Source organism: Oryzias latipes, chromosome 7 (assembly GCF_053564925.1).
Source record: "Oryzias latipes strain Hd-rR chromosome 7, Olatipes_Hd-rR_3.1".
Classification (NCBI taxonomy): Eukaryota; Metazoa; Chordata; class Actinopteri; order Beloniformes; family Adrianichthyidae; genus Oryzias; species Oryzias latipes.
In genome coordinates this window covers 29,057,932-29,070,618 of record NC_136243.1, presented here as the reverse complement: position 1 = coordinate 29,070,618, position 12,687 = coordinate 29,057,932, and the positions used below count along the sequence as shown (strand labels likewise).

The window sequence follows — 12,687 nt, the reverse complement described above, 5'->3', positions numbered from 1 at the left end:
GGCCGTAAAACATAACCCATCTCAACTCCCCGTAAAATTGCATCATACCCACAGGTAGATTTATCAGAGAAGGGTAAGACAGAGGCCAGTATAACAGACTGTGAACAAGCCGTGTCACGTAAAATGTGCACGGGACAACAGTTATTTTTATCACCCACCAAAGACACCCAGCCGTCAAAGACAAACGGCTTAAAACACTCCTCAACTCCATCTGACTTAATGTCAACTTTCACGACACCCACACCTTTAGGCGGCGACAGTTTAGGCTGTTCCTTATGTTTGAGTGCAAGGCAATCAGCAATGACGTGTCCCGGTTTGTGGCAGTAAAAGCAACACCTCTCCTCCTTCTGGAAAGCAGGAGCCGGACACGACCGATAACTGTTCACCGAAGTCGGGCTTACACCCTCAGAGGACACAGGAAAGGCAAATTTATGTGTCAAAACATACTCATCGGCTAACACAGCCGCAGAAGAAAGCGTGTTCACCTTCTGTTCGTTTAAATACACAACAACACGTTCAGGTAGACACTTTTTAAACTCCTCCACCAAAATTAGTTCACGAAGAGAGTCATAATCGGCAGCATCACAAGCGGCAATCCATTTATCAAATAAAAGCCCCTTTTCCCTCGCAAACTCCGTATGGGTACAAAGGGTTCCTTTTTTCAGGTTCCTGAACTTCTGCCGATAAGCTTCAGGTACCAGTTCATACATTCTTAGTATGGCAGCTTTAACGCAGTCATACTTCAGGCTGTCTTCCAAAGAAAGAGCCGAAACAGCCTCCTGAGCTTTTCCATGCATCTTACACTGCAGTAGTAGAGCCCAAACTTCCGAAGGCCACTGCAGAGCAGATGCAATGCGCTCAAACACCCCAAAATAGGCATCCACCTCGGACTCACGGAAGATCGGTACTAGGTTAATGTACTTACTAATGTCAAACACAGCTGGATGTTGGGACAGGGGAGGAGCGGCCGGCGCGCCGCTGTGCTGATCCCCGGCTATCCCTGCGGATGGTCCCCCCTGCTGGGCGGACAGCTCCAGCTGACAGATGCGCACAGCTGTGTCGGCCTCAATCTCGAGCTTCCGGATCTGGAGCTGAAGGTCGCGCTGCGCCTGCTCGTGCTTCTCCCGAGCCTCCAGCTCGAGTCGAGCCAGGCGCACCTTGAGCCGCGCCCCCTCTCCGGAGCCAGCAGCACCATCCGGAGAAGAGGAATCATAACGGGGGAGCGTGAAGGGCGTCTTTACCTTCGGTTTGCACTCACCTGCTCCCCTGGCCGCATCATCCTTATCCTTGGGCGTCACCAGAGCAGATCGCCCAGACAGCGTCACCAGATCCAACTCCTCCAGCCTGGTCACTATAAGGGACTTCAATTCCCGCTTTCGTGTATGACCGCCAAACGTGATGCCGAAGTGGGTGGCCATTTTCACTAAGTCGTCCTTAAGAAAACACTCCAACGCTTCCACGGACGGGTTTCCTAGGAAATCCGCCAAATCAAAGGGCGAAGGCATTGCTTCCTACCGCCGTAAAATAAGAAATGAATGAATGAATCCAGAGTAAACTAGGGACACCGCCCACTCCTATAAAGGGCGTGAGCGGATGTATCCCGGGCGAGCCCCCACTTGTTACGACCCCGGGGTGTGGGAGGGAAAAGGGAATCAGCAATACAACAGATCTGTATTAACTGATTTATTCGGAGCAGTAAGCTACAACTGGTTCCGTCACACAGATATCCTCCCACATGGGATCACAACGTGATGTAGACACAGTTGACAATAATCAAAGAACACATGCCCGTAAAAAGAGGCATTCAGACATAGCAAGGATAAGTAGAAATCATTCTAAGGTGTCAAAAACCGAAACGAAACACAAATAAGTGCACAGAACACAAATGGCGAGCTGAAGAGTCAGCCGCCCTGGTGCTTGGGCCACGTCAGCTTATGTGTCCGTGCCTCCAGCGCAGAGGGGCGGGGCCGACGCTGTAGATGGAGTGACAGGCCAACCAGGACGACGAGGCAATGACGTCCAACCTAGAAGAAAGGAGATGGGCCGATCGCCCCCCCAGATACCACCGCGTTCAATTAACATAACTAATAACCCAAAACAAGAAGAAAGCTCATCCACCCCAAAAGACTCGGCACGTAACAGTACATTCACAAACGGTTACCCAGTTACCCCATAGAATGTTTGCTACATTTGTAGTTTGGAGACTAATGTGTTTTCCCTTGTCCTCTGAAACGACACAAAAAAAGTTGGTCTGACGAGCTTGAACCAAAATAGGACTAGATTAAAAATATCTCCAATAAGACTTTGGCTGAATCTGAATTCATCCTATACACTCTCTGGCGCCTCCTTATTGCTACAATTGTAGGGGCATTTGGAGCCATAGTGACTTAAGGCTGTTTTTTTTTTTTTTGAACTTTGAAGTTTAAGTTTAAACATATTCTGGTGCAAAAGTGTCTTGTCTGTTTTATTTATTTTTATTTATGTGAATTAGTACAGTGCATATTAAACATTTTTTTTAGCAGCTGCTTCAACATAAATATGTCTAAGGCAGGACAAAAGGTTCAACAATTACATTTACAACACAAAACAGTAGCGCAATATTAGTGATAAAGATATTTACAAAGGTTATTTGCAATTAAACACGAGTCTAAAAAACCCAAGAAAAGCAACAATGACATCAATGTCTGCAGGACTGGTTTGTTTTCAGCCATTGTTTAGGAGCTGTATGGAAGGTAGGATAGTTTTCACAGTTTCTATTGTGCTGTGGCAGTGTATTCCATAACTGTGTTCCTCTGATTTACACTCCTGTGCCTTTGTACATTACAGTCCCTTCGAGTTAAAGCCTGTTCCAACATTTGTTTTATTACTTATAAAATTGAATTATTATGCTATACTTGGTTAGAATGTCACAGTAATGATAACGCAGAGGCCTTTTGTCGGAAACTTTCAGGGTTCTCTTAAACGAAGACTTGAGGAGTTTCAAAGTGCTTTCATTTGTCTGGGAACATGTAGTAAGACAATAAGTTATCTGACTAAAAATCATTAAATGCATATGAAACTTTGCTGCCTCAGTAGTCAGAGAAGACATTAATTTATTAAAATATGACAGATTAAATTTGACAATATTGGAAATTTTCTTTACATGATCTTTAAAAGTTACGTTTGAATCGAAGATTTTGCCAAGATACTTGAATTGTTCTAGAACTTCCAATCGCTCTCCATTGACCACTTGGCTGATGTGAAAAAATTATGCAGACCGTCTTTTTAGCATTGAGATGTAAGCAAGAGTTTTGGAGCCACTGAAAGACTGGGACCAGGGCTCCAGACAGAACTGCAGCTGCTTCAGCTTTTGTTTGGCATGAACATACAGAACTGCATCATCTGCATATAATTGTATTTTTGTATTCTTGTATACATCTGGCAGGTTGTTCACATACAAACTTAATAGAAGTGGCCCCAATAATGAGCCTTGAGGGACTCCATCTGAACAGTTAGGAAATGATGGCTGTGAATTTTCAATTTGTACATCTTGTTTTCTGTCACGGATAAATGATTTCATTTAGCAGAGGACACTGTTCAAGAAATTAAAATAAGTTAACTTTGTAAGGAGAACATTATGATTAATAGTGTCAAAGGCGTGTTTCAGATCAAGGAATACAGTACCCACAGAGCCTCCCTTGTCAAGCAGGTGTTTCACATTTTTGAGGAAATAAAGTGGCTCTATGTCGCTGTTCAGAGGCAAAGTTCTTCAAATATATTTTCATTTAGATGAAAAGATTAAAAAAAGGGGATTTTACACCTATGTTGTTGTGTTTATATTCAATAGTAAAAGTAGAAAAACGATGTTTAAATGTATTACTTGATTTTCTTTTTTTATACAAATTAATCTGCTTCAGCAGGAGGATCTTATTTGACACAAAGTATATTTTATTTTGAAAAGAACTTGTATGTGCTGCTGTCAAAAGCAAAATAAGTTTAAACAGAGAAAAATATAACTGTAATAGAATTAAATTATTGTGATTAGTTAAAGGCAAAATTTTATTAATGATTTTCCTAATGACCACAAAAACATGGATAAAGCGTATTTTTCTCAAATGTTGAGGTTGGACCTTGCGGCTCTCTCTGGATTATGGTTTGTAAGCCTGTTCTAAGTTATTACGTTAAAAAAGCACAAGCTTTCACATCCGTCTGCAATTCCATTTAAAAATAAGTAACTTGAAAAAAGTTTAATAAACAGATATTTAAAATCTATTATATTTAAATAAATAAAAATATCAAAAAACTGCTGATAATGCAACTGTGAGAAAAAGCTCCGCTAATATTTTTACTGATTACGAGAAGTTTACTTATCAGTCCAGGACTTTTTAGTTTTTTTGCTCTTGCTTATTTAAATGGGTTTTAAAGTCAAATTACAGCTTTGCAAGCATTTCAGTGCAGCCAAAGCCTCCCACAGTGAACCTAAGTAAGTAGTGGGTTCCACTCTCTTTTACTTTTCTAAAATCTCCAGGGAAGAGATGGAGCACGGCTAGCGCCTACCTCAGACCCGTCCTGAGCCGACCCAACCTAAAGACTGAGGTTCGCTGTGTGGCCACCAGGATCCTGTTTGATGGTGGTCGCGCTGTTGGGGTGGAATACACACAAAATGGACAAAAGAAGAAAGTGAGAAGTGTCCATCTTTTAAGACAAACACATGTATTTTTAAGCAATTTTTAGGCTAACATGTTGGTTATATTTGCTCAGGTGTTTGCAGAAAAAGAGGTGATACTGAGCGGAGGAGCCATCAACTCCCCTCAGCTTCTCATGCTGTCTGGGGTGGGAAATGCAGATGACTTGAAGGAACTCGGCATTCCTGTTGTTCAGCACTTACCAGGTACAGATTCTGAGAGTCCTTGTAAATATTTCCAGTTTGAAGTGAAATAATTTGCACCAATTTGTTCCTTTCTTTTAACTAATACGAGGAAGAGAGCCCTCTAAGGTGGCTGCTTGTCAGCTTCAAGATAAGATTCTCCTTTTTTTAACTGTCTTAAAGGATTGGCACCTTCCATTTATCAGATCTTCTCAGTCGTTACAAACCCTCCAGGACTCTCAGATCCTCAGGTTCTGCTCTCATCTTTACCCTCGATGAGAACCATGACTCACAGCGAGGCCTCTTTTCTGTACCGAGGTCCTCATCTGTGAAAGAACTCACTTGAGTTCATCTCTGGAGATTTTTTCATGCAAATTGAGACACATCTCTTTAACTTAGCATTTACAATCTTCTTAATCAACTAATTTATTTAGTTGACTTTTTAGTATTTTATGAAATTTATGTTTCATCATTTGTATATTTTTACCCTTTCTATATTTGTAATCTATTGAATGGCTCCTTAAAGTATTAGTGATAGCTTTTCCTCCATTTAATGTTTTTCTTTTATTGTGACTTTTATTCTATTGAGTCTTAGAAGTTTGTATTGGTTTAACATATATATATAGAGAGAGAGAGAGACAGAGAGAGAGAGAGAGAAAGAGAGAGAGAGAGAGAGAGAGAGAGAAAGAAAGAGAGAGAGAGAGAGAGAGAGAGAGAGATGTCTCTTATGTCAAGTAACTCTTATTGTACAGGATGTGTAGATGAAAAGTGCTCTAACAAATAGTGATTAATTAATTTCTGTGAATTCTCCTCAGGTGTTGGTAGTAACCTACAGGATCACTTGGAGCTGTATGTCCAGCAGCAGTGCACTCAGCCCATCACTTTGTACAAGGCGCAAAAACCTTTTCACATGGTTAAGATCGGCCTGGAGTGGCTCAGCGTGTTCACTGGTAACCACATACACCGACACTAGAACATGAGAGCCTACAAACTTAATGACACATTAAAAAATGCACACATTGTCCTGAACCTCTGGATGCCTGAATTTATTTCCAGGTATGAAAAAGAAATCCACTTATGGTTTTGCTTTCAAGTAGATGCTACATTAAAGTAATTTTGGAGCCAACGTGGTTCGCTGCATATTTGGATCAATAGGCATCAAGGGGTTAAAAGTTGTGAGTTATGAGTTTTGATTTGTCGATTTGTCTTGGTTGATTCTTAATATCAGCAAAACAAAGAACTTGAAAAACTCTTAGTTCAATTTGGTGATCTTTTCTCATGTGGCTAAAAGGTGGCTGGATGTTTAGCAGCTGTCTTTTTTTTTTGTAGCCTTTTGTCTTTTTTTTACTGCATACTGACATGTTTTGTCAGCTGACAGATAAAGGTCTGATTAAGGCAGAAACATTTGATGCCAGGAGCAAAAGTCACAGATAGATTTGTGTTTCATTTCTTCTCATGAGCCTGGAACTTCATCCTGATGTTTGGGTTTGATTCCCCCCTAGGTTATGGAGCAACCGCACATCTGGAGAGTGGGGGATTTATACGCAGTCGACCAAACGTAACTCACCCTGACATTCAGTTTCACTTTCTTCCTTCACAAGTAATTGACCATGGGCGAATTGCATCAAAGATTGAAGCCTACCAGGTATGTTTGAACTATACACCATTTGTCTTTCTATTGTTTATGCAGGAGACAAGTCTCTACTTCAGTGATGGATCAGTGAAAATGTTTGTGTTTAAAACATTAGCAACACTACACTGTTATCTGCTCTGTGCACACAGAGTAATCAAGAAAACTTGGTTACACAGAAACACAAGCATTGCTTGGGAAGATTTACACAACTTTCCTTGGAAATCAGTAACCTCATACAAATAATTCAGAAGTAGTATTGCTTTTCCCAGAAATTACCAGAGAAGTGTTTTTTTTTAGTTATTAGCAGTCTGTTTCTGAGAAACACATCTGGAAACAACTATTGCAGACTCCATTGCACAGCTCTTTCCGGTTATTTAAAAATCCCTCATACCTTTTTACTGCATGAGGGATGAACATGATACGTTTATGTAAAGATATATGTTCCTTTTGTTTATCTTCTTTTGATTTTTTTTGATTGCTCAAATATAACCAATTCTAAAAATTCCACAGTTGGATAGAGTTTAATAAACCTCTGGGATGAGAAAAGAGAACAACACAACAAAAAAAAAAATACAAACAAAATAGGACAGTACAACACTACAAGAAGTCCAGTGAAGGACGTTTTATACAAATAATTAAGAGCTGGATAGTATTTTTGCAAGTGTATAAGTTTTTGTGCAAGTGGATATTAGTATTTGTACATAAAAATAAAAGTGTCAGCGCAGTATTGTTTGTGCATGACTATAATAGTAATGATGCAAGTGTTGGGAAGAGTCTGTGAGATGAGGTATAGATTATCTTTCATTGGGCTTCTTAGACAGCACAATGATGCATGCAAACTGCAGCATTCACTTTAAACGGCCATTTGCAAAATCTCTGCATTAGGCAGCACACAAAGGGACACTTTGTGTGCTGATGCTCACGGCAGAGACATGACCTGTCTGGGCCACAGACCAGCGGCTCAACATGTATGCAAGCCCGAGAATCCCTCTGACATAGCCAGAGAGGAAGTTCAGACCATCAGCTCCAGGCCAGGACAATCCCAGAAGCACCAGCATTCTGCCAACACCCACAAATGGAAGCCTAACGATCAGTGGGAACCAGAACCCAAAAGATATCGTTTTAATGATTCCACAGACTTGCTAATGTAGCCATACTTACTCGTAGCTAGAATAGCTTTAGGAGTCCCCTCCAGTGGGAACGAAGAGGACAACTAAACTGAGACCACTGGCATCTCAGGGACATATAGCTGCTGTTTCACTTGCACTTGATCTTATGTAGTGTTGGGGGTAACGGATTACAAAGTAACGAATTACAGAAATTTAATTCCTTCCTATAATATTTCACCTTTTTTCTCTCTAAGCTACACCTGTCTGCGTCTCTGCGTCAATATGAGTCAGCGCTCAATGTGCTCCGCAGAGGGGGGGGGGGGGGGGGTCGTCCATTAGACTCGCAGTGCAGAACTTTGCACAAAGGGTAGACATAGAAAGAAAGGTGCAACTCGTTGAAATGGAATACCAAAGGTGAATGAAAATGAACATGGAGGCATTTAACAATTCTTTGTGCTTTCTAAAGAGTGGCTTATATCAGATCTGATAGGTTTAGATAAAGGAGTAACAGGTTCATCTCACTCACCGCATGTGTGTCGTAACTTGTTTTGTGTCATTTTTCACAATGTTGGCTGAATTCTCAGGAAACCAGCGTCTGTCTTAAACTACATTCATACCAGTTCTTTGCTTTAAAAATAAAGTTAAATGTTTTTACCGTGTATGACAGGTAAAAAAGTAAAATAACGAGTAATGAATTTTCAAATAGGTAATGAATAGAGTAATGTAATTACTTAATAAAGTAATTTAATTAGTATTTTGATCCAGTAACTAAGTAAAGTAATCAATTACTTTTTAGAATTAATTTACCCAAAACTGCTCTTATGGCTGATTTTAAACTTAACAGGAAGTTCGAAGTAATTACAAATGCTGAGGCAGTTGCTTTTTAAAGACCCACTCCAATCAAATTTTATTCTATTTTAAAAGCCTCACCAGTGGTCTTAGACATGTAATTACTCAGAGATGTAATTTTGAGCTTAGTTTCCTTAATATTTGTTATCCATCATTAGAAAAAGGTCACAAGAATGTTAAAAACACCAAAAACTTGATTTTAAATTTAAGCAGAGCACATGTGCAAGCTTAGTTTGAGACGTTTTTAATTTGTTTAAAAAAAACACTAAAAACTCAGCGGCATCAGTAAAAACTGGTTGGGTTTCAGAAGAAAACAGTAATATGGTTGTTAGTTGAGGCCAAATACAACAAAAAGGCTTTATTTGGCTTGTGGAAACATCTATATTTATTTCTCAACAGGTATTTTAGTCAGCACACTTAACCCTTGTGTTATCTTAGATGACCCAACCCTTACATTGACGTGTTCTCCCTACCATGACAAAGGTGGATAAAGGTGGAGAGGATTTCATGTAATCCATGGACACCAGTAAAGATCACAAATCATTGAAGAAAATAGGTTCAGAGCACTGTCTTGTGGGTCTAGATGACCCGACTCCCAATGTTAAAATGTCTAAGATAGCACAAGGGTTAAACTGTGAATTTCGACTTGTCTTGTTTACAAAGGTTTATGCATTTTTCCAATTTAAAAATAAAAACATTTATGAAAACAAAAAGGCATCTTGTAGGTGGATAAAGAATGTTTTGTCCTTGTAGGTGCATGTTGGACCAATGAGAAGCACCAGTATTGGGTGGATAAAGCTGAAGAGCCCCAACCCTCTAGATCACCCAGTTCTACAGCCAAACTATCTTTCCACAGGTAAGAAGTGGTCTCTCATGACCCTGTGGAACATTTTTAACGACAATAGGACTTTGCTTTAGGCAGAAAGAATTTTCTTAAATTGCACCTTTACCCTAACAAGTCAACTTGTCAAGGTGTCAATGAAAGATTCAAAATAAATGAAGAAAAACAAAGAAAAATCTCAGTCACAGCTGATCTGCTCGTTCAAAGTTTGTTTCAGATTTTTTAAATGCTAATAAATAACCTTTTTTAGCAGGAATGTTTTTTAAGGTATTTTTAAAGCTGCATTTTCCATTATTTCTTTAATATTTTGATTAATTTTGGCTACTACGTCTTGTAACACTAGAGATATAGCCTCAGTGTTTACATTCTTTCAACTACTGTAACTTTTTAACCATTTGCAAAATAATTTCTTGTGGATTCTGAAGCGGAGAAAAGCAGCTTTGTACTGATATGCAACCCTTTACAATATTGAAGGGCTTACCAATCAGCAGAAATCAGCTGATTTTGTTGCTGAAGGAAAAAAAGCTATTTTAGTCAGCGTCAGAATCAGCTGATTGAAATTGATTGCATTAACAGTTGTGGAGTTACAGTATGTCAAAGAGTGTGTTATTTCTGAGTCGCCAGTGACAGTTCTGGTGTTAAAGGGTAAAAAAGCAGCCTCTTCTTTTTTTTGACAAACATTTGTGATAGCAGACTCATTACCTTTACTTTTTGCAGACATTGACGTGTGGGAGTTCAGGCAGTGTGTCAAACTGTCCAGAGAGATTTTTGCTCAGAAGGCATTTGATCCATTTCGAGGCCCTGAAGTCCAGCCCGGTCCTCAGGTCCAGTCTGATGCCGAAATTGACGCTTTTGTCCGCCAAAAGGCAGACAGCGCTTACCACCCATCCTGCACCTGTAAGATGGGTTCTCCATCAGACCCAATGGCGGTCGTCGGCGCAGACACGCGAGTTCTCGGCCTGGATCGGCTTCGTGTAGTCGACGCTTCCATCATGCCCAGCATCGTCAGTGGAAACCTAAATGCTCCAACCATTATGATTGCTGAGAAGGCTGCAGATATCATCAGAGGTCGCCCTCCTCTTGTTGACCCAGGAGTTCCTGTGTACCAACCACCAACGTTAGAAACACAGAGATAAATAAAGATAATGATCTGAAGGGCTAATATTGTTTACCTGACAGGTAAAGGTTGGGTCAGAGACAGTTGATAGCTTCATCCGCAGATCCACAAGTAATCATGATAATTATTAGTCTTATAATGGGAAGTAATCTTTAAATGTGAGCCCTTTTCATTTCATGCAAACTGAATTGCCTCAAATTACAAATGAAAATTATTAATATTTAAAAAAAAATGCAATTATGTAGAAGAACTACAAATCTCTAAGCTAAACTGAATTGTTTGAACAAGGAAGAAGGGAAAAATCCTGGCCTTAATTCCCACAGGTTATTCCACTACATACTCTTTTCTCCAGAGGAATTTAACAGCTCAATGAAAAAAAAAATACAAGAGTTCAGTTAAAGAGATTGCTTTATCAGAAAAATTGGAAGCTTGCAAACTGTGATAACAAATAGCCTAGTATAAGTTTTAAAGGGTTTATGACAAAAAGTCCTTGTGTGAAAGTGTAGCCATCCTTTGTTTTTGTTTGTCCTCATGTGACTTTTCCCCCACACCTCATACTTGATCTTCAGTGAATATTTAAAAGAAGTTGATTAGCTTTTGTTGATTTGCATTGCCAAAACATTTCGTCATTCAGTTACTCTTTAGGCTTGTAGTTTAATAGCTTATGTTAACTAGATGGGCTGTCCTTTTCAAAGCAGACTGAAAAAGTGACAGATTTTTTAAACAACTGACCTCAGGAAATGGAAGATGTGACAAGTAACCCAAGACTTTTTGCTTAATGGTTTTCCGATTAACTATAGCTTGCAGCTGCACACAGCGAAAGCCTTTGCACTCATTTTAATGAAATGATTAGCAGCTTTCAGTCTAAGCGCAGTTATGTGCACTCATATCAGCCTAGAAGAAGTCAAAAATTCTTAAAATGGGAAAATGTTTTTTAAACAAACAAAAAAAATCTGCCAATTGGGTAAGAAAAATGGTCTCATCAAGGTCTAAAAAAAATTCTATTAGACATGTTTATTAATCTGAGATTATTTTGTCATTTAAAAATGTTCTTGATTATTTGTCTTGCAAAACAGAAAATAAGAGTTTTTGTAGAAAAAGTTTTATTTTTATTTTTCTCAAGATTCAGTTTTTGCAGTGCACAAACTTATATATCCTTCTTGAGTCTTGCAGGCTCATTTATTTTAACGACATATTCTTATCATGGCTTTTTCTGCACCCACAGCATGTCAACAGGAAATCTGCACAGGTGCTTCTGTGGAGAGAGAAGCCGCACAGTTCTGATGAAATGTGAATTTGGTTTAAAAAGCACACAGATGTGTGTGCAGATAAATCTGAACAAATACGGTAAACGGCAGTCCTAATGGCCAAACAATGTAAGGAGGTGTTTCTTCAGAAAGGAGTAAACAGGAGGTGCAAGATAAGGTAACCAAACACTTTAGGCCCATCAGTGAACAGAAATAGCTGCCTTTCTCATTTATTAACAGAGCAAGCCTTCCAGTTTACAGCCACTGCAGTTCCATGTGTGCTTCAATGCTCATTTCAGTTTCCTTTACATGCTGTATGTGCAGGATCATCTCAATGGCACTTAAAAGTGAAACCATGTAGGGCTCAATGCATCTTCAGTCACTTTTCCCTTCATTTTTTTATGTTTCATTGATTTTACATTACAAGGTTCATCATTGGTGCTTAATGATCAATACAGTTTATATCGTAAGTGACTTATTTTCAGCATGTGATTATAGACAATCATTGCGGATTTTACTGTTGACTTTACACATGATTTTTTTTTACTCTAGTCACTTTTAGTCACTAAATCATGACCCATCATTGAAGTTCTGATTGTTTACTAATGAGTTTGTGCAATAACATTAATCATGTGAATGTAGGAGCAAAGGATCGATGGACCAGAAAGGGAAATAACTCATTTTAAAGATTTTTTTTATTGTTGTTTTTTTTCTTTGTACTGAATGTCAACAAATCATTGTGACTTTGTCCTTGTATGTTTTTATGCAGTGATCATTACAAAAACGCAGCAGGTTCTATGTCATTTCAGCAAAAATTCAAATGTACAAAACAGAGTTTTTGTTTTTATTGGTACAAAATCTATCAGGTATAAGTTCTTATGCTACAAAGTAGATAGAGCTTTATTTTTTAAACAGTAAATAGGCAGAAAGAAGAAATCTTCAAGTTAAAAGTCTTTTTTTTTTTCAAATATTACAGTTAGTTTTTTTTACACAAGTTTGTAGAGCAGTGGAAAGTAGAAAAAATAAAGCTGTGCTGCACAACATA

General features: G+C 38.9%; 2 protein-coding genes across 3 annotated transcripts in view; one reads left to right on the top strand and one right to left on the bottom strand.

Annotated features, from left to right (window-relative positions):
* Positions 1–1,640, bottom strand: part of LOC144993824 (uncharacterized) — a 5,311-nt gene extending 3,671 nt beyond the window's left edge. The window contains exon 1 of the mRNA XM_078949550.1: positions 926–1,640. Within this exon, the coding sequence (XP_078805676.1) occupies positions 926–1,505 (580 nt within the window). The 5' untranslated portion in view covers positions 1,506–1,640. The remainder of the gene's footprint in view (positions 1–925) is intronic.
* The window catches only part of chdh (choline dehydrogenase), a 21,455-nt gene extending 8,768 nt beyond the window's left edge, over positions 1–12,687 (top strand). For both annotated transcript variants that reach the window (XM_004070331.5, XM_078949548.1), the window contains 6 exons: positions 4,508–4,659; positions 4,741–4,870; positions 5,662–5,796; positions 6,349–6,491; positions 9,191–9,293; positions 9,996–12,687. In XM_004070331.5, the coding sequence (XP_004070379.1) occupies positions 4,508–4,659; positions 4,741–4,870; positions 5,662–5,796; positions 6,349–6,491; positions 9,191–9,293; positions 9,996–10,414 (1,082 nt within the window). In that variant the 3' untranslated portion in view covers positions 10,415–12,687. The remainder of the gene's footprint in view (positions 1–4,507; positions 4,660–4,740; positions 4,871–5,661; positions 5,797–6,348; positions 6,492–9,190; positions 9,294–9,995) is intronic.